This window comes from Cucurbita maxima, unplaced genomic scaffold, assembly GCF_002738345.1.
Source record: "Cucurbita maxima cultivar Rimu unplaced genomic scaffold, Cmax_1.0 Cma_Scf00010, whole genome shotgun sequence".
Lineage (NCBI taxonomy): Eukaryota > Viridiplantae > Streptophyta > Magnoliopsida > Cucurbitales > Cucurbitaceae > Cucurbita > Cucurbita maxima.
The window spans coordinates 3,828,731-3,849,033 of record NW_019272026.1 but is presented as its reverse complement, the minus strand read 5'-3'; the positions used below and the strand labels follow the sequence as shown (position 1 = coordinate 3,849,033).

The 20,303-nt window shown below is 38.2% G+C and overlaps 4 protein-coding genes across 9 annotated transcripts; 1 reads left to right on the top strand and 3 right to left on the bottom strand.

Moving 5' to 3' along the window:
- Positions 1-370: 370 nt before the first annotated feature.
- Positions 371-7,643, bottom strand: LOC111485124 (nuclear pore complex protein NUP1-like). 2 transcript variants are annotated; one of them, XM_023131856.1, is made up of 9 exons: positions 7,202-7,643; positions 6,808-6,860; positions 6,002-6,168; positions 5,010-5,223; positions 3,958-4,272; positions 3,775-3,861; positions 2,175-2,831; positions 1,969-2,041; positions 371-1,288 (listed from the first exon to the last, which is right to left on the bottom strand). In XM_023131856.1, the coding sequence occupies exons 1-9, from the start codon at positions 7,464-7,466 to the stop codon at positions 1,161-1,163; spliced, it is 1,959 nt and encodes a 652-aa protein (XP_022987624.1). In that variant the 5' UTR covers positions 7,467-7,643; the 3' UTR covers positions 371-1,160. The 2 variants fall into 2 exon arrangements, with proteins under 2 accessions (XP_022987624.1, XP_022987623.1); XM_023131855.1 differs by lacking the exon at positions 371-1,288 and having other exon boundaries at positions 1,394-2,041; positions 7,202-7,624.
- A 1,868-nt stretch (positions 7,644-9,511) lies between these two features.
- LOC111485244 lies at positions 9,512-10,898 on the bottom strand. Of its 2 annotated transcripts, none has more exons than XM_023132040.1 (3): positions 10,264-10,898; positions 10,001-10,173; positions 9,512-9,924 (listed from the first exon to the last, which is right to left on the bottom strand). In XM_023132040.1, the coding sequence occupies exons 1-3, from the start codon at positions 10,825-10,827 to the stop codon at positions 9,765-9,767; spliced, it is 897 nt and encodes a 298-aa protein (XP_022987808.1). In that variant the 5' UTR covers positions 10,828-10,898; the 3' UTR covers positions 9,512-9,764. The 2 variants fall into 2 exon arrangements, with proteins under 2 accessions (XP_022987808.1, XP_022987809.1); XM_023132041.1 differs by having other exon boundaries at positions 9,512-9,921; positions 10,264-10,897.
- Positions 10,899-13,527: 2,629 nt separating this feature from the next.
- On the top strand, positions 13,528-18,865 carry LOC111485187 (CBL-interacting serine/threonine-protein kinase 24). Of its 4 annotated transcripts, none has more exons than XM_023131951.1 (16): positions 13,565-13,660; positions 13,841-14,021; positions 14,193-14,401; positions 14,976-15,038; positions 15,165-15,236; positions 15,328-15,435; positions 15,533-15,607; positions 15,708-15,761; positions 16,015-16,140; positions 16,535-16,624; positions 16,982-17,104; positions 17,517-17,636; positions 17,801-17,917; positions 18,013-18,069; positions 18,157-18,231; positions 18,343-18,865. In XM_023131951.1, the coding sequence occupies exons 2-16, from the start codon at positions 14,018-14,020 to the stop codon at positions 18,409-18,411; spliced, it is 1,362 nt and encodes a 453-aa protein (XP_022987719.1). In that variant the 5' UTR covers positions 13,565-13,660; positions 13,841-14,017; the 3' UTR covers positions 18,412-18,865. The 4 variants fall into 4 exon arrangements, with proteins under 4 accessions (XP_022987720.1, XP_022987722.1, XP_022987719.1 ...); XM_023131953.1 differs by lacking the exon at positions 13,841-14,021 and adding an exon at positions 13,748-13,819 and having other exon boundaries at positions 13,566-13,660; XM_023131952.1 differs by lacking the exon at positions 13,841-14,021 and having other exon boundaries at positions 13,528-13,660.
- Positions 18,866-19,446: 581 nt separating this feature from the next.
- On the bottom strand, positions 19,447-20,090 carry LOC111485317 (EPIDERMAL PATTERNING FACTOR-like protein 8). Its single transcript, XM_023132148.1, has 2 exons — positions 19,929-20,090; positions 19,447-19,854 (listed from the first exon to the last, which is right to left on the bottom strand). Exons 1-2 carry the CDS (start codon positions 19,999-20,001, stop codon positions 19,616-19,618), a joined length of 312 nt encoding a protein of 103 aa, XP_022987916.1. The 5' UTR covers positions 20,002-20,090; the 3' UTR covers positions 19,447-19,615.
- Positions 20,091-20,303: the final 213 nt, after the last annotated feature.

Below are 20,303 nucleotides of genomic sequence, written 5' to 3'. Positions count from 1 at the left end.
TAATGCATGGGATGAGAAATTCGAACATCTAATCTTTTGACTATAACTTTGTCAAAAAGTTATCGGTTTTTGTTGACGTGGACACAACTTTACTTTACTATTTTTTTTTTCTTTTAAAGTTTTTCAAATCTCTATAAATGGGGTATTTTGGTCCATTTTTTAAATTAAAAAAAAAAAAAAAAAACCCCTTTTTTTGAATTTAGCTATTTTTACAAAAAGAAAATAATTTGACTATTTTTCAAAATAGATATAAAAAAAATCAAGAATCAAAGAAATTGGTCTCATGAAATTTTTTTAGTACTAAAATTAAAGCACAAGAGTGGGATGAATAATAAATATAATTAATTAAACATTAAATTATAAGGAGAGAGAGAGAAATAAAAATGATGGAATGTCATGGGGATCTTCAAGTGGTTGGAAATGAATGTTAGGGATGGAGAGATTGATTACAAGTTGTCAAAAGAAAGAAGTAAAGAAGCAATAATAATAAATTCATTCATTCAGTTGGAAAAAGACATGAGAAAAAGGAGTATAGAGTGGAGCAGGAGCAGGAGCAGGAGCAGGAGCAGAGGTAGCGGTGGTGAGTGGAAGTCATACGGCCGCTGCCACTGGGCGCTGCAGCAGCAGCACCGGCACTACCACCCTCACATCTTCACAAAAACTTTACTGACATTTAGAATCTGAAACGTCACACTCGTGTCTGCTACGCATTCATTTCACTTCCTATCTCATTTCAATCTCTCTGACTTTCTTCTTCCCCACACAGTCAGACACAAGACCCCCCCCCCCCCTTCCGCACTCACCCACTCACTTTTCTTCTTGGACCTTTCTATCTCTCTCTTCAAATCTTCATCAGGCTGAAGGGTTGTCTTTGTTTCCTCCTCATTCTACCACATTCCCAACTTTGATGATGCTTCAAAATGGGGGATGGGGGGGGCCTCCCCCGCCCGCCCGCCCCACCACCATTCGAGTTTATCTCATCTTTTACCTGTGATAGGATGGAATGACTTCCTCGTTACATGCAAAATTTAGAGCAACACATGTGAGTCCCTCTCTCTGGCTACCACAACCTGTTCCTCCACTTGTGATTTGGAGCCTGACCACGTGGACCTGTTCTTGTCCTATGCCCTTCCCTACTACCCTGTCATCTATTCAGATATCTACTTCTTTCTTTCATGCGTAGGAAGAATTAGGATGTAGGTAGGTATCCCATTCCCTTTTCCCAGATTTTTCTGGAATTCTTTGGGAATCTGCATCAAACTCTTCACATGTGGTGAAACTACTCTGCCTGCTTCAAACATCAAACCAAGCAAACTTAAATGAGGAATCGTGTTCTTACTTAATGATGTGACAGCTTGATCAAATCCAAACTAATGTACAGGAAACTAAAGCATTGCCCTGATAAGAGTCATGAATGGAATGGAACATATGCATAAAGCCATCAACTGCCACTGAGGCTGTTTACTGTTTATGATTGAATTTGCAATTTCCTATTTGTTTATAAACACTAGGGTATTTGGCACTAGTTTCTAACCCCGTTTTGGCAATTCTTGGGGTCATTCCACTCAAAACTATACTTCAGAAGTCTAACCAGTTAGCAACAAACTGCATCTTTCCCAACAGAACCGAAGGAAAGTCTCGTATGATCATCGGATCCAAAGCTAAACTTAATATTTGAGGCTTCAGGGCCGATTGTATCGCTGTTTATTGAAGGGAATGAAAAAACAAGGCTAGGGCTGGTCTTCTTTGAATCAAAACTGTATGAAGGAACTGGAGTCTCAGGCTTAAATAACAGAGGCTGACCTCCCCCAAGGCTGGTTGATGGAAAGATAGATGGTGTTGGTGGTTCTGAGAGCATTCCTGAGGATGCTCCCGAAACAGGGAAAGTAAATGCTGAACCACTGTCGGAAGAAAATGCCCATTTTGACTCGGGCTTGTTGATCGTAATGGATGGAAAAATAGGTTTACCTCCAAGAGAGGGGGAATGCTTGATTTGAGTCCCCACTTCGGATCCAAGAGCTCGAAAGATCTTGGGAACAGCCTGCCCATAAATTCAACAAGAAATTAAGAACTCTTCAAGCATATGCTTTCAAAATACATACACAAGAAGAATCTGTAAGTCGGTCAGTAATACATTTAAATAACTAAAACCAATTACAAAGTTGCAGTGATACCTTAGGCGAGGAGCTACCAATATTTAAGCCTGCATCATCCTTGTGTTTTGATTCAGCATTGCTAAGCCTAAACTTCAGACAGTAAGGATTCTGGTTTGCAGCATCAGGATTTCTGCCAGCACCCTCCTTTGGAAGAACCGTGGACATGGTTTTCCCCTTATCGCTCAATTGGGGGTGACAGTTCTGATCTACTTGGTTTGCTTTTTGGTGAGAATCTATGTCCACGGCCAAACTACTGGTTTCATTTGGCTTGACCGATAGTACATTGGAAGATGGGGTTTTCTTCCAGTCAATTGCTCTCTTTAACTCTTCAGTCTTTTCTTTAGGAGTAGGTGGGTTTCTAGTAATATGCTCTAGGATTGTCCTAGCAACCTGACTGGACTGTGGACGGAGAGTCGGTAGACTCGACTCGGAGTTGTTGATTCCCACTGATTGTGAAAGAGGAATGGTGCTTGCTCCTCCACGTTCTAGATTCTTCTTCATATCAGGGAAAATTGCTTCCGAAATATTGTTCTCTACTTCCATCTCTGGTTGTTGAGGTGGATAAAAGTAAGCAGATCGTCTGGAATTAGTAACTGCAGATGTCTTATGCTGAAGGCTAGAAGTCAGTCCAATGGAACCAGTTGCCTCATCCAATGGATCCTTGCTTGAAGTCATCTATATAGACAAGCAGAAAAAATAATAATGATAGAAGTAACCGGAAGGAACTTGAGCTTGGCACACTACAAATGCAAACCGCTAATAAGAACCAGCAGCGGATAATGCTCAGGAAGCATTAATGCAATATTCAATATCGAAAGTTGCATTCAGAACTTAACGTACAATCAGACACTTAAACACTACAAACTGAACTAAAAGCTCGTCCTGGAATGAGTTTCTCAATAATTAAAAATTAAGCAACCACCTATAGGCACCATAGATAAGGAAACTCTTGCAGCTAATCCGTTAAGTTCTAGTTTGGATGAAAAATCATAAATCTAACTTGTTTATATCAGGGTTATGGCAAAAGAATTATAATTGGGCTTGACAAGGCAGCACAACAGCAACAACCATAGCCACATTTTCATAGAGGCACCAAGGTAATGGATAAACCGCAAGCTCAATGTACATCCTACCAGAAAGCGGATGAAATAAACAAAAGATCAAGGATAACTGAATATTTCGGTCAAAGTAAAGGTTGAAGGGTCAATAACACATAAATGACATGCTCAATACGGGAGCCATACATACATAAAACCACTAAGTTTTTTAAGTTAATAGTTTTTCCTATAACTTGCCTTTGGAATTTTCAAAATTAAAATAGCGTATTTTGGAAGTTAAAGTGTAAAATTTTGCCCTCCCCCTACAGAAGTTTCTAGCTCTACCCTGTAATAAACATGCACAAAAAGTATACTACAGTTCTCCATAATATTTCAGCTTTTATTCGTCTCGTTAAAATGATCAGCTTTTATACTACCTTAAAATGGCTACTCATTATGGACGCAAATTTGTTCTGTACAGAAGCTCAATATACATGCTACAAAAGAACTTCTCAACAAGAGTTCCTGTGGTCCTATTATTGGCTTTTAGTCATTGAGCGCTTAATGATAAAAGAAATTACCATGGAATAAGCTGGAGATCGTGACCTCCGCCAGAGAGGTGATGGTGTATTCACAAACTTTTGGTCATCTCCTTGCAACTGAGTTAGCTGTTAACATGTAAAGGAATGGTTAATCATATGGTCTGGTTACATACACTAGGTCATAACCCAAAAAAAATGGAATTGAAGACCGTTTCTATATACCTTAGACTTGGATTTGGACATTGAAAAGATACTCCTAGAATATGGAGTCCGAGGGAAATTATGAAGACCAAATCTACCTCTTTGACTTCTTGGAGTTACATAACCACGTTGACTTTCTGACATGGCACCAGGCCAACAAGTTGAAGGATTGGGGGACATTGATGGAATAAAAGGCTTAGGCATTTGATGATCACCATGACGCAAAGCCTTTTCATCATCTGGCATCTTGTCCGAAGCTAAGCCTGGTTCAGATTTTTGGTTGCTCATGTATACTCTTGCAATATCCACAGGTGATGCTCCAACTTCTCTTAGTTTCTGCTAAAGTACACCCAATGCTGAATTATTAGAGGCAGAAACACTTGAATAGCAAGCTCTAAACAGTGAACAAAAATTGAAAACTTTGGCAATGAAAATTTGTAGATTCTTGTACAAATCCCAATCCTAGAGCTTTTAACATCTTAATTTCCTATTGATTTTCCAACATTAACCAAATTTACCATATTTCTAACAGAGATAATTCATTTTACTGATTTGATTAATGAATGTCTCATCAGCACTAGTTTTACAATTTGATTTTTCAGATATCTTCTACATAATTTAATTACTTAGTAATAAGAAGAGTCCTAAAACAATAACTTGAATATAACTATAAATATGAAAAACATAGTAATCGTGTAGCAATGAATAAGGCATTCAATTTGATCTAGTTTTTGACCATCCCAATACTGGAACCGGTCTCCTTGATGTTTAATACATTATACTATTAATGAGTACAGAAATAAGTTACCTAGGATGATTTTTTGATCTTCAAATTTGTGTGCGTGTGTATAGACATATATGTAGAAAAAGAACACTGTCTATGGAACAGCATTACACACAATCGCTAAATACTAGCATGGCCTAATAAAACCTATAAAAGGAACATAAGCTATCGTGAAAATGGCAGAAATAATCCTACAGTCCGCACTAATGTGTAAAAGAAGTTCTGAGTTCATAACAGCCAGGAAATATTTACTTTCTATAGAAACTACTCAAGGATTCACCCTACTGACCAATGAATGTGGATGAGGAGTTAAGTTTCCCCACGTAGCTCTCTCCAATTCTTCTTGCTTTCCTTCACGAGGCATTTCAAGAACTCTATTTGCAGTAGATAGCTGCTCAACTTGTTTTTCAATGCTCTGTGGAGAAAATGTATTGTCTTCCACTTTATTAGAAGGTTCAAGAGCCCTTGATTGTAGTACCACTAATAAACGACTCACTTCATCCCTGCATAGTATATCAACCAATTTAGAGAAATCCAGTACTCAAACTGGCTATGTGGCCGTGGAAAATGTTTAAGAGGATCAAAAGAGACTACAGACATTGCGCCACTACCAGCATATGGTAGAACACCAATATTGGACGCTTGACTACCCTTGGACATAAGGCATTGCACCATTACCAGTTTAGACACAGAGGCAATGCTGTTAAATATGGTTACAAATGAAATTATCGAGACTACTGACACTGCTATATATGGACATTTGACTATCCCTTGGATGCAAATAACCTATTTATTCATAGCAGAGGAAAGTACTACCACCATGGAATTATGAATAAAATAAGTTGCTTCACAATAATGTTTCGTCCAGTTGCATTTCAACGAGACGAAACACTTCAACTGAAGTCTGTGATGACAAAGTTGAAGATGAACACACTATATAGTTTAGGGATCATGTTTTGGTTTCACGTGTTGTGGACAACTCAGATACTAGTCAAGCATGTGTTGGGATTGGCTTCTTCAATTTCTTCCAAACACCAATATTGTAAAATTAAAATACACTTTCTGTCTGAAAATTATTGAGATCTGTTCAAATATAATCAGAAAATGGATATTTTACCAAACAAGTCCTCATCATGTCTCTGTCTAAATTTGTTAGTAAATGAGTCATCATATCTACATCAATATCATGTTGGATTGTGTCCGTGTCCATGTTTCTTAGACAGTAAATGACACACCACTTCGTTGATAGAACAAACAAAATAGTCAAACTCTGCAAGTTACCTCGAAAATGTTTTTCCTTGTATCCATTTTTCAACATCAATTTTTCCATTCCCGCCTAATGCATTATTTTCTTTGTCCTTTTGGCAGCCATTAAAATCAGAATCGTTCTCTGATCTATTTGCCTCTCCACTAGAACCAGGTAATCCAACTAAGGTAGAAACCCCTTTCTGCAAGAAATGAACCAGGCTGTATGTTGATGAATCACATTATTGCATGCATATAATTTTTCAAATTAAAAGTAAAAGTGTAAAATAGAATGAAATAAAAACAAAAACAGGACATAGGAAATCATTCCGTGGGTGTTAACCAAAAAGTTTGGACAAGCAATGTGATTTTGTAACTCCAAGCCATAAGGACCAGGATAAGAATATTGCTGTACAGAAAAGTGAAACAAGAGAAAAAAACTACACCTGGTAAATAAAATTTAAACTAGTAAAGAGTCAGATTTCTTGCAGAAAACAAATATCAACAACATCTGACTGAACATCAAAGTTTAATGGAAGATCAATAACTTCAGCTGGAAGACAAGCATGAGCGCACTCACAAGGCCAAAACAGTAATAAACTTCTAAGCTACAAACCAATCAAAGTACGGTCACCAGCAAAAAGTGACTGTTAAGAGTGGTTAACCCTTGCCCTATGTCTTTTATTTCGATTGACTTCTATCTCATTTTGATAAAACCCCAGTAAGCATTTTTGGATATTGACTGTTCATTTGTCTGTTATCAAAACAATACCCTGATACTCATTCATAAGACGGCATCACAGCAAAAATGTAACAAAATAACAAAAAAGAGCTACATTTACATTTTGGGGTTCTTCTCCAGAGACGTTATCCTCCACCTCTACCTCCACTTTATCTGCTCAAAAAGAATTAACATCAACAACTAATCTTACTAGAGAATGTACAAAACAAACCAATAATAACATCTCTGGAGTCTGATGTAAACAATGTCTACTAGATATATGCAAACAGCATGGTAACAATTAGAAATTTTACGTTGCAAATGCAGAAAGATGCTAACGAAGGGGAAAAAATTAGAAACCTCACCAGTCAGTTAACTAGGAACATAAAAGCCATCAATTTCCTAAAATGCCTAAAATTAAAATAGAGAGTATAAAAAGGATAATGATTTCAACCAAGATAATGCGATGTCCAAAACCCAAGCAGTAGAGAAGATTTGGGGAGGGCGCAAATGACCTTGATCTTCGTCTCCAGGAGATGGAAGGGCATTAGAGGGCAGTGGTTTCGGGAACAAATATGGAAGCAATCGGGTGGCGCCGCCGGTAATGAGCCGGTAGGCCGGATCAACGAGCTTCGAAAGCCAACGCCTCTGCGATTGGTTATGCACTGGCCGAGCGTAAGGAGAAGGCGGCGGCTTTCTTGTGTTTGGCTTACGAACTTTCCCTCCAACTCCTCCACCGCCGTATGGTGTCGACGACGTTCCTCCCTCAGCCCTCTCCATGTTTCCTCCAACACACGCGGTCCGGCTTCAGCGTCGGCGACTGGTAGTAAGAGCACCGTCGACTGTTTTTCGCTCCTTTTTACTCTTTGGAAATATGTCAACTGGACTTAGTGGCGACGACTGCGAGCCCATAAGCCGCAATCATGTCAACCTTCCTTTTATTACTTCTTCAAACGACTTGTCGTAAAATGTCAAAGTAAATAATCGTATGTCGTTCAATTACTTTCTTAATTGTGTTTAGATTGACATGAGAGCGTTAAAACTATAGCCATCTTACACGAAAACACCGCTTTCTCTGAAGCGTCGTCACACGATATCGTATTTAGAAGAGCTACTCGCTTTAAAGGAATTGAAGTAAGAATCATATTAGATTGGATGCACACGTGACTAAATATCTCGCCCATCTTCTAACTAGGTACAAAGTTTCTATTTTCCTTTGATTTTTAACGAATCATCTTGATATCATGTTGTTGTAGTTTGTATAAACAAATATGAAACCTGAACTATTTAAATCGTATGAAATCAAATTAAGTGTGTAATGTGTAATTGAACCTGTCAACACGAGTGTCATAATCGTACTCTTAAAGGACGTTTGTAAGTGATTGTGCAGCATTCTCTCTCGAGTGAGTCAGCCAACTCAAAATCATGTCACATTCAGTCTGACGACTTATACCCAAACCTCAGACCCTGCTTTAAGAAGAAGGTTTTAGAAAACGACAACAGACTTAGAAAAAGAGTTTGAAAGCAAGATTTGAAATAAATGAAGAAAGCAATGTACTATAAGCAAAAAAAACAACACAACGGCTTAGATAATATATAACTCTGTATAAGAAGAATTGACGACTTGTCGCATCTTCTTACAGTGTATTTTGAGACATTTCTAATTTTTCAAACCTAGACATGATTTTACTGAAACATCATCCTCTACAAAATACAATAAAGAAAATATACATCACGAAAGCTGCGATATTCCCCCACAAAGCTCTACTTTCATGAGTCATATTGGTTCCAAGTTCATCCCATCAATCATCTGCGATCCAAACAAACTGAGCTGCCAGTCGTTTCAGTAAAGAGCTTCAAAGAAGAGTCCCTCCCATGGTGGTGACTGGGGGAAGGTGTTTTTAATGGTGATAAACATTCAAAAAGCTCAAACAGTCTACAAATTACAGCCACCAATCTTGGCAACCTCAGTGGCAGTGCTGCTTAGCCTAAGCTTTGAATAATTTCAAATTCCCAATAACAGCACAACCCAGAAAAACGCTTGAACATGAAAATGGAAGGTGAAAAAGCTAGTATGAGAGATCAACTACAACCAAGGTGGCTGAAAACCGAACTGGCAAGTGCCATCATGATCAGTACTGAGGCAGAGTTATCTGCCACTGTCATGGTTGTGTTCCTGGGCGTTGGGTTGGTCGTTGGCTCTGTTCTAGGCTGGTTTTGGATCCTTTGAAGTTGAACCAAACTCCATAAATTACTTAGTACCCTGTTAACAGCAGTTCGCCATAGTGGTACTACAAGCTAATAAATCGTTGTCTTATCCAAATTGTCTGGATAGGGGATACTTGGACGATCTTCAACAGCAAGCAGACAAGATAAAAGGTCAAACATTCGAACCACCACCACCATCCACCATGTTCGACTGTTGAAAAAAGCAAACCTAATAGGAAGACATGAAGAAGAAACTGACAAAGAAAGTAACTAGGAAATCCCACCCCAGTTGGAAAAAAGGACGAAGCATTCTTTATAAATGTGTGGCAACATCGGTTGGAGAAGGGAACAAATCTTTCTTTATAAGGGTGTGGACACATCGGTTGGAGAGGGGAACGAAACATTATTTATAAGGGTGTGGCCACATTGATTGGAGAAGAGAACGAAGCATTCTTTACAAGAGTGTGGAAACCTCTCTCTAGCAGACACATTTTTAAAACTTCGAGGGGAAGCTTGTGAGGAAAAGGAGGTGATATGTCAGAGAGGACGTTGAACCCCAAAAGGGTGGACACAGGGTAGTGTGCCAGCAAGAACGCTGACACTCGTTTCCCTCGGGATCAACAAATGCAGCACTAGAAATCATTTGTAGTAGCTTCAGCACGGTAACAACAGATAATAGAGTACTCGCAAAGTATTAAGCTAACATATATCTTATTTCCTTTCTACAACTTTCACTCCGTAGGGGGAAACTCAATATCTATTGATGATTCCAATACTAAGGCCAAGAAGGGAATATAAACAGGGTCTAGAGCTGTTATCTTCGAAGCTATAGCACAAAAGAAATGAAGCCAAAAGAAGTCTAAGAAATAACTAAGAAGCAGCAGCAATAGGCGGCGGAGGGTGAACTCCTTGGAAGAACCTCGTTGCTGGTTCTTCTCTAAGACTCTCTTCTTCTTCTTCCTCTTCTTCCTCTTCTTCCTCTTCTTCAGCATCCCAAAGGAAGCGTGCGTAAGATGCTAGAACATAACTGCTACCATAAAAGCAATCAATGAATATGCCATTAAACAACCACAGTAAGAATCTCATCATCAAATCCAAAAGCTTACCAGTCTTCAGGGGCAGCTTTAACAGCCTGATTATGATAACTCTCGGCTCTTGGAGAGTCCTTTTGAGTTTCCCATATCAAGTCAGCGTACATGGACAATACATTACCATCACCCGGATTGCTCAAAATTGCTCTCCCACAATACTCTTGAGCTTTCACAAGATCCCCACGAACCTAATACCCGAAACAAGTAATCATAAATACAAAAAAAATAGTACGAATGTTTGAAATTGAACAACATTTATTCTTCGATCATATATTTACCTCTTTCAAGAAGCGAGCATAATTGCTCAAAAGCATTGAATTCCCAGGATTTGCCTCGATCATTTTCTGATAGTACAGATCCGTACTCTCATTCCCATGATTCGAATCCCCAAACCCAAAACTCCCATCATCGCCACCGTCGGATCCGCCGCCGCCATGGATACATCCACCACTACCACCAACTCCACCTCCAACCAGAACATTAACAAACCTACCATCCGCATCTCCCGTTTCCGAAATCGACCCACAGCTCAAAGACGTGATTTCGGAGGGGTTAAACCGTACTGCATCTGTCTCTTCGGCCAACTCAGAAAACCCACTCAGAGTTCTGCTAAAGGGTTTCGTCCTAGACACGGACAGGTCCCGAAGATCTGTCTCGGAAAGCGCCCGAGTAATCCTCCGGGGAGAATCGTCAATTATCGGAGATAAGCAACTAGGCGAGCCAGAGAGGACAATGGAACTCGATTTTGGGATGTGGTGCACAATCCCGGTCTCTACAGATGAATCTCTGGAATGGTGTAACCATGAATTGAGAAGGGGAGTCGAAGCACTTCTCAGAAGCATTGTTCTGGAAGTATGGACGCCGTGTGTAGTTCCTTGAGGTCTGACCTATGGCGGCAGCGGGAGATTTTTATAAGACAATTGGGGAAGAGACGTTAGCAATATCACATGACACTAAGAAAACCGCGTACCGGACCACCAGGTTTTTATTTGGGTGTCCACCCCGACTATTTGGTTCAAAGCAACCGCACCATTTATTTTAATCTAAAGAACATGGAAAAAAATCTATTTCGAGAATATGGGACCCACTAAGAAGAACACGTCACGGGAGTCGGAATCTAAGATTACTGTTGATTGGTTACGTGTCAGATTTTTAACGACCCTTGTTAAATCAGTCACGTGGCCAAGACAACTACATCCCCAATCTTTCCAACGACAGTTGGATTTCACTTTCCATTGCTAAAAAGGCCTCATGCTTTCTATATTTACATTTCTACCACTCTCGCCCATGAGTGACTGGATGTTGCTTTTCGGTGGCCCACATGGCCAAGTCCAGAGGAAAGGTTGCGGTCATGGGTGGACTCCACGGCTTGATTCAACGGTGAATCGTGAATCCATTAGAAAATGTCAAAAAATGCCAATATAGGGGTATTATTGTAATTTCATATTTTGTTTGTTAATGATGACGGCGAAGTGTGTCCTCCGTACCTCGTCAATGATATCGGCGGCTGGAATTTTATGGTATTTATTTTACAAAAAAGAATACCTCGATATATTTTCTTTTTGTAATAAATTTTACACAAAAATATTTAATTATTTAAGAATTAAAATAATCAATAGTTAAAAATACCAAAATAAAATAGATAGAAAAATGCATTAAAATTAGGTTTAGATATTATTTTATTTTTGTATTTATGACAAAAAAATAACATTTCGAAATTAAATGTAGCAAAATAAATGAAAATTAAAATACTATGATCGATAATGTTTAAATTTTAAAATTAAATTAAATAGTGAAGTGTGAGCCATGTATTTAATTTTCTATTTTTCCTCTCTCTTTCTTAATATATAATATTCCAAAATCAGAAGAAAAATAATAATTGTCAGCCACCCGAGAGGTTATAAAATTGATTTCAATTTTATTTTATTCTTGCCAAATATGGAACAAAGTGACAGAAAATTATTAATTATTATTAAATTCTGGCACGTTGTCGTCGTCAATTTACGAACCTCAGCTTACTAATGGCCGTTCATTTTTTCATCGCCTTTTTCACTTCCAATCAGAACTAAGAGTCTCTCCAATGGACCCCACCATCGTTGTTTCTATGTCCCGTCTAATTCTTTTCTCTTTTATATACTATTAAAGTTGTGGCGTGGTTGGCTTTGCTTTTAATTTATAATACTTTTTTTAACAATAACGTTTTTCTCAAACTATTCGAGACTCAATCGTAAGTCAATATTATCTACGAAGTTTGTATAACGGCTCAACGTCCTTACTGACACACCGCTTGAAGGCTTTAAAACGTGTTTGATAGGTGAAGGTTTCTACCCCTTATATATGGTGGTTTGTTCTCTTCCCCCAACTAATGTGAGACATCACAATCCACCCCCCTTCGAGGCCCAGTGTCCTTACTGACACACTGCCTCATGTCTATCCCCTTTCAGGAAACATTGAGAAGGCTGACACATCGTCCGGTGTCTGGCTCTTATACCATTGTAACGACCTAAATCCACCACTACCAAATATTGTCCTCTTTTGGCATTCCCTTTCGTACTTTCCCTCAAAGCTTTAAAATGCGTCTGTTAGGGAAAGATTTTCACACCCTTATAAATGATAGTTTGTTCTCATTCTCAACCAATGTGAGACATCACAGTTCAAATCTCATACAGTTGACTTCGCGTAATCACTATCATGTTGCCACGAAAGTGCAATTGTGACACTTGACACCATGACATGCATATTAAACAGTACGATGTTATTGTTGGATGATGAAAGTCCCACATCGGCTAATTTAGGGAATGATCATGGATTTATTAGTGAGGAATACTAACTCCATTGGCATGAGGCCTTTTAAGCAAAGCCATGAGAGCTTATGCTCAAAGTGGACAATATCATACCATTGTGGAGAGTCGTGTTCATCTAACATGGTATCAGAGTTGTGGAGAGTCGTGTTCATCTAACATGGTATCAGAGTCATGCCCTAAACTTAGCTGTGTCAATATATTGGCAAATCCTCGAATGTGGACAATATCATACTATTGTGGAGAGTCGTGTTCATCTAACATGGTATCAGAGTCATGCCCTAAACTTAGCTGTGTCAATATATTGGCAAATCCTCGAATGTGGACAATGTCATACTATTGTGGAGAGTCGTGTTCATCTAACATGGTATCAGAGTCATGCTGGTATCAGAGTCATGCCCTAAACTTAGCTGTGTCAATATATTGGCAAATCCTCGAATGTGGACAATATCATACTATTGTGGAGAGTCGTGTTCATCTAACATGGTATCAGAGTCATGCCCTAAATAATAATGTAGACGGCTTTTATATAGTTTCAAAATTAAATGGAGAGTTATAATTTTCAATATATAAATAAATGTAACATTAAATTAAATAAATAGTTTTAAAAATATATTAATAAAATACTATAATTCTGAATTAGAGTAGGAGCTCACATTTTTAAAACGTGCAAAAGACAGAACTCGCGGGAGTGGGGCGCAATTTGCCGCTTGCGGGTATGGATTGACACGTACGTAGTGCACATCTCATTTATCTGGTTTCCACCTCTAAGAAAGCCCACCATTTTATACCAAAGCCATTATTTTCGTGCTTCCCTGATTGCACCGTTTTTCAATATTTTTCTGCTCCTCCGCCGGTGATTGGTGAAATTCCGGTAAGTATCTCACCCGAATATTCGTAGTTACTTACTTTCCCCACCTGTTGTTCTTTAAGCTGCTTCTCACATTTTGGTTCGAATTAGCGAATAAATTCTAGACGAGACTCGTACGGAAACGGAAATGGATTAGTTCCAAGATTATTTCGCAATCCCAAGGTTTTGCTCCCTATCTTTCAGATCCTTGTGTCGGTTGGCTGTGATCAATTTCCGTGCGAATCTTTTGAATTTTGGGTATCTATGCTGAAAATAGGAAGAATATTAGGAATACTGAGATCCTGAGCATGAAGATAACTTGATTGCGTCGTAGTGGAATAATGATGCGAATTTGATAACTGTGGTTCTTGACTCAAGCTGATGTGTGTTATTCGAATTCCATTTTAGCCTCGACCGTTCAATTCACGCTGATTTGAGTTTTGGAATAGAATAACTGAGGACTTCTTTTTCATATTTGATGCTCTTTTTGAATTGAATGGATTGATTTTTTTTTTTTTGGGTCATGTTGGGTGCTTATAACTATTCTGTTTCGTAGTTGAGAACTATCGCGGAGTTTGTTTTCTTCTGGGAAATGCGATCATGAAGCGGGTATCTCGAAAAATTGGGAAGTATGAGATGGGGCGGACTGTCGGCGAAGGAACGTTTGCCAAGGTTAAGTTTGCATGTAACACGGAGACGGGGGAGGGTGTGGCCATGAAAGTTATGGCCAAAAGTAGCATTCTCAAACACAAAATGGTAGAACAGGTACTTCACTAAATTCTTCTTACATGTCGGGAAGAATTGAATGTCCAAGTGCTGCCTAATGAGTATTATTGTCCTATTCACATAACAGATCGGGACATGCACTTGCTATCTGGGCTTGTTGGGCATCTTCTCTTTGTTTTGGGTCAACTGAACATTATGAAATCTATTTTTAACCCCACTTTTCCTTAAGGAACCTGGATTCACTACTCACTTGAAGATTCACATTGCCTATCACTTTAACAAGGAAGTCATAGAAATATTCAAATGATTTTCTATATGTGGTGAAGGCTTTTGCCATGGTTTAAGCTCTGCCATTCTTAGAAATCGACTTCTATATAACCAGTATTTCCTCATGAATGAAAAAACTACATAGAAATCAAAAACTGAACAAACTCAGAGATTGGGCAGGAATTGCATGCTTTCCCTCTGCTAATTAAAGTCATGAATTCATTAAGCCTACAACATTCATGTCCAGAAGGATGTTGCCATTACTTTTATATAATGATACTTGCTCTTTGCTTCCTGTTCTAAGTATTTTGTTAATTTGATTCTTCTTTTGTAAATCATCTTTCAGATTAAGAGGGAGATATCAATAATGAAAATTGTCAGGCATCCACATATTGTCAGACTGCATGAGGTACGCTCATGTCTTCATGGCAATATCAAATAGCTTGTAGGAGTTTTCTGTAGTTAGTTTCCTGCTTTTGGGATCTTTTATGATATTCCTTTTCTCTGTGTTTTCCTATCTCCCCCTAAATTCCAGGTATTGGCTAGCCAGACAAAGATATATATAATTCTTGAGTTTGTCTCTGGAGGTGAACTATATGATAAAATAGTACGGCTTTCCAGTCTAAAATAATTGTTATATTCGATTGGTAAGTATCTGGACTGTCTAATTAATATTTATATATAATTTATCTGCGCAGGTTCTTCATAAGAAGATTCCAGAATTTGAGTCTAGACGATACTTTCAACAACTGATAGATGCAGTTGCTCATTGTCACAGCAAGGGTGTATACCACAGGGACCTTAAGGTGCAAAACTTTTAAATAGAGAGTATAGTTTGCGGTTCTGGTAAAAAATTATTTCATAAGTTGTGATCCTAATGAACGCTATCTTTCCTTGTCGTAGCCTGAAAACCTTCTTCTTGATGCTGATGGAAATCTGAAGGTTTCTGACTTCGGACTGAGTGCGGTGTCTCAACAAGTATTGTAGAATGACAATTGCCTTGAATGATAGAAATTTTGTTAATAGTTATATGCACGTTACTCATTTTTCTTACCTATTTTGCTTTGTCTCTAATCAGGGTGTTGAGCTGCTTCACACCACATGTGGAACTCCTAATTATGTTGCGCCTGAGGTATATTATTCATAAGCCATGTCAACGTATAAGTACAAGTTAAAGACTCATGATTCGTCAGTTTTAAGGATTGTCCAGGATGTGAGGCTATCCTTGCCTCGATGCATGTACTGTATGTTGTTAAAATGCTCTTAAGTAGGTGTTCCATTCTATTGGTCTGTTTCATTAGGTTGTGAATGATGTAGGAATATGCTCATGTCTATCTTCTTTATTATTCTGTTTTTCAAATCATTATGTGAGCTGCTCCTTGCAGGTGCTTCGTGGTCAGGGTTATGATGGTGCAGCTGCAGATATATGGTCATGTGGAGTCATCCTCTATGTACTAATGGCCGGATATCTTCCTTTTTCAGAGTCAGGCCTCCCCACCCTAAATATGAAGGTCTGTTTCCAATCTTTACATCACCATAGTTTCTGAGAACTGAATGATTATCTCATATTTATAAATGGGAATTCTATTGTGTGAGAGACAAAAATGCTCTTTTAGGTGCCAACGGTCAAAAAAAGTGTAAACAAAATCCCCCATTGGCTAGGAAAGGAAGTGATCGTGGGTATATTAGCGAGAGTAATTATCTCCATTGGTACAAGGCCTTTTAGGTGGTTCCTAAAGAAAAGTCACGAGGGTTTTTGTTGAAAGCAAACGATAGCATACTATTGTGGAGATGGGTGGAAGCATGCACTGCTGAACTGATTTTTTCAGTCAAAATAAGATGATTGCTCAGTGCTTTCACAAGTGTGAATGATAAGTTTCTAACAACTTCATTTCTGATGCATAGATAAATGCAGCGGAGTATTCCTGCCCCTATTGGTTTTCACCTGGTGTGAAGTCCTTGATACAGAAGATACTTGATCCGAATCCTAAAACTGTGAGTTTTTTCAGTTTCAGATATTTTAATTGCCAATTCTCCGATTCTGAGATTTTTGGTTCACCATAAACCCACTAGTTCAATCATTATTTATTAGTGTACTATTTTGGCGTTTCCTGCCTTTATTTGTATCATAGGGTAGGGGTTTGGGTTTTAATGATGTATTGGTTATGCTGCTGAGTGTTGGAAATATTGGTCTTGTTGGGTGGGTTGAGTTATGTAAAATTTTGGCATTCATCGGTGTTGTCATGGAGCATCTTAAATAAAGAAAAAATATTCTCCACATCATGTAGGATTTAATACCTGGTTGTATTCCGTGAAAAAATTTCACTATAGGTTTTCATTTGTGCAATGTAGCGGATTCGAATTGAAGAAATCAGAAAAGACCCATGGTTCAGAAGAAACTACATGCCTGCTAAACTAGGAAAAGTTGAGGAAGTAAACTTAGATGATGTACGGGCTGTTTTTGATGGCATTGAGGTTGGTTTTTGTTTCCTTTATTACTAATTATGGTTTTGCTTCTCTTCAAAAGGAAAACAGTTGGGGCTTTGTATTCTGTGTACAAAGACATACAACCATGAACACTACCTGAATCTGCCAGAATCCGCCCCTCCTTACAGCAGAGAGTATTTCCGTTTGAAACAAATGGCCTAACTTTCACGGTTATGTTAAAATTGCTTTTTGATCTTGTTGTTCATTGCACGTGATCACAGGTTTATATGGTGCATACTATACTGAATTTTTTGTGCAATGAAATGCAATCTTCTTTTCTAATTTGCTTCAAGTTTAAAGCTTGTGTTCCTGGATCTTGTTAATATTTTGCTTGTTTTCCATGCATATTTGTGTACTAAATTAATTCTCTTCGCTCTCATCAGTACTTATCATTTTGCAGAATGAATATGTAGTTGATCAGTCAGAAAAAAGTGACGATGGTCCGTTGATAATGAATGCATTTGAGATGATAACATTATCTCAAGGATTAAATCTGTCACCATTATTTGACCGGCGACAGGTTAGCTTGTTTCAAGCCATGTTTTTCTTCTTTGACATAGAATGTCAAGTGCTCTATTCTTTTATCCTTTCAGGCCATAATGTATCCATCTTGCATTGTATGTGTACTTGGTGGAATTCTGAGATTTACCATTCCTCACTGTCATTCTTTCCTTCCCATGACAGGACTATATAAAGCGGCAAACACGTTTTGTTTCTCGTAAACCTGCTAACTTCATAATGTCTACCATTGAAGTAGTGGCAGAAGCAATGGGTTTAAATGTCCACACACGTAATTTCAAGGTGCAACTGTTATTCTTCCCTCTTGAGGAGTGAAATTGTGACATGGTTTTGGAATTACATATTAATTTTAATTTTGATTGAAATTTTCTTTACAGACAAGGTTGGAAAGAAGGACTGGACACAGGGCTTCACAGTTTGCAGCTGTGCTGGAGGTACTCTCATAACCATGATGGTTGATAATCCGAGGTTTTATAAACTATTCAAATCATTTGCTTATTAAATTCACTTCTGGTTTATAGATTTATGAAGTGGCCCCGTCACTTTTTATGGTGGACGTTCGCAAGGCTGCAGGAGACACTCTAGAATATCACAAGGTAATTTGATACAATTAGATCTTGGTACTCAAAAAGACACAGGGAGGCCTAAATCCTTTAGATATATTTATTGTTAATAAACTGAATTTTCTTGTTTGTGTGGCCTTGTAGTTCTACAAGAATTTCTGTGCTAAGCTAGAAAATATAATCTGGAAACCATCAGAGAGTGTAGGGAACTGAAGCCCTGCTTGGTACTGGTTCTATGGAGCAAATGTCAAAAGCAGCTGTTCATCATGATGAGATGCTTTTATCAACGATGCTGCAGGTGTTCATGAAGCATCTCTTTGCCATGATCTGAACGTTATATATGCTGTTATGAATTAGAAAACGGAAAGGCTAAGCTGCAAATAATGTAAAACTGGAAGTATGTAGGGCTTGTGTGTGTATGCTTAATTTTCTTTATGCCGACCCCGACCCCGACCCCTTGGAAATAAGAGGATGGAAAAGTGAAAAAGACATCCACATAGGAAATTCTGCTTGGATTGTACAGAATGTTATTGAAACTAAATTTAGGATCTTTTTGCTGAGAGCTGTTATTTTAATGAATCATTTGCATAAAATGTTACTACATTCAGAATATTGTATGTTTGTGGAAGCGAAGCCCTTGTGGCCAAATGTAAACCATCTTTGTTCTTACAGCAGGTCTGTTCTTGTTTAGAATAACTAAAAGTTGTTTTCTTTTGCAAAACTTATTAAAGGTTGGTGAAATCGTTATAAATAAAACAGAGTCGAAGTTACTCATCGACAAGACGACAGTGACAAATTAAGGTAAGATGTCGGACGGAGACAGTTATTTTATGCTTTTTATCATCTCCTTCACTTGCTCTTGGATCTGTCTTAATATCTCTTAGAGAGCTCTCAGGCATTGGATTGAATTTGGCTCATTGCTGTTGAGGAAAAGGTACGTCTCTTTGAATACACAAAACCTGAACATGGTCCACCAGAAACATTGTTTTCTTGCTGCTATACTCATCATGTCTAAGTTGATTACAAAACAATGATAGACTCAACTTAGAACTGAGCTTTAATATAAGATCCCACATTGGTTGGATAAGAAAACAGTGGAAATCTCTCCTTAATGGTGGTATGTAATGAGCCAAGACTGACAATATTTGCTAGCGGTAGGTTTGAGTTTGGATTCTTACACTTAAATGGTATGATTATTGCATAAACAATAGTTCATTCTCTTTGAAGGAAAAGGACAGAAAAGTCTAGTGGTCCAATGGACAGTTATGGACAATAATCCATCCATCTGATTCAACCAAAACAACTAACTTATTCGCATTAAATAATGTACTTACAAGCACTCTCCATTGGATTTCATCCCTTAAAGAAGAAACCAATTAATCTCTAATGGGAAGAGAATGAGCCTTTATTTTGGTTTCTAAGGTTGAAAGTACTTATCTTTACACTTACATTTCCACGAGAGAAGATAATAGGCATCATCCCTAGGGGCTGGAAGAGCGGCCTCCAAATTAGAAAAAGCATTATTATGAACCCCTTTATGGCGCTGAGAAATAACCAAAGCAGCAACACATGGCCTGCAATTCAAGCACTTGTTGAAGCACCGTGGCGGCCTTGACCCAATTACCAATTCCTTCTGCCTTGAAGAATCCTCATTCCCTGAGGCTCCAAACACCAAAAAAAGTGAAAAAAACACCAACAAATTTATTCATAAATATGAGTATGGTGTTTACCTGATGTGGGGTGAGAGAGAGAAAGGGAAAATATGAGAGGAAGAATGAGAAGGAGAGAGCTTTTTAAAGCCATATTTGAGTGATGATTTGTGAAGGGAGAGAGAGAGAGAGAGAAATAGGGATTAATGGAAGAGGTTGTGTGTCTATGAACTATGAAGTGTTGACAAAATATCCTACAGTGAAATGGAGTAGCCTTTGTCTGCTATCAGTTTTTGGGTCCCAATTCAATAAATTCAACCTTTTTTTACTTTTCTTTTCCTTTTCACCAATGGGGAGACACCAGCTGACCCAAGTTCGAGTTTTTTCTCGCCTTTTAGTCTCCAAAGTTCGATGTTTTTAAACAACTTAGATTCTATAGTTTAAGACAGTTTTAAC

Coding starts and splice junctions, on each gene's coding strand:
- LOC111485124 (XM_023131855.1), bottom strand. CDS start 7,466: ATGGAGAGGGCTGAGGGAGGAACGTCGTCGACACCATACGGCGGTGGA. Junction 6,169..6,807: donor CTGGAGAAGAACCCCAAAAT/GTAAATGTAGCT, acceptor CATTTCTTGCAG/AAAGGGGTTTCTACCTTAGT. Junction 2,042..2,174: donor TTGGTAGCTCCTCGCCTAAG/GTATCACTGCAA, acceptor ATTTATGGGCAG/GCTGTTCCCAAGATCTTTCG.
- LOC111485317 (XM_023132148.1), bottom strand. CDS start 20,001: ATGGCTTTAAAAAGCTCTCTCCTTCTCATTCTTCCTCTCATATTTTCC. Junction 19,855..19,928: donor TCTCTCTCACCCCACATCAG/GTAAACACCATA, acceptor TTGGAGCCTCAG/GGAATGAGGATTCTTCAAGG.
- LOC111485187 (XM_023131951.1), top strand. Junction 15,039..15,164: donor ATATTGTCAGACTGCATGAG/GTACGCTCATGT, acceptor CCTAAATTCCAG/GTATTGGCTAGCCAGACAAA. Junction 18,070..18,156: donor AGTTTGCAGCTGTGCTGGAG/GTACTCTCATAA, acceptor TCTGGTTTATAG/ATTTATGAAGTGGCCCCGTC.
- LOC111485244 (XM_023132040.1), bottom strand. CDS start 10,827: ATGCTTCTGAGAAGTGCTTCGACTCCCCTTCTCAATTCATGGTTACAC. Junction 10,174..10,263: donor ATGCTCGCTTCTTGAAAGAG/GTAAATATATGA, acceptor TTCGGGTATTAG/GTTCGTGGGGATCTTGTGAA. Junction 9,925..10,000: donor AAAGCTGCCCCTGAAGACTG/GTAAGCTTTTGG, acceptor CTTTTATGGTAG/CAGTTATGTTCTAGCATCTT.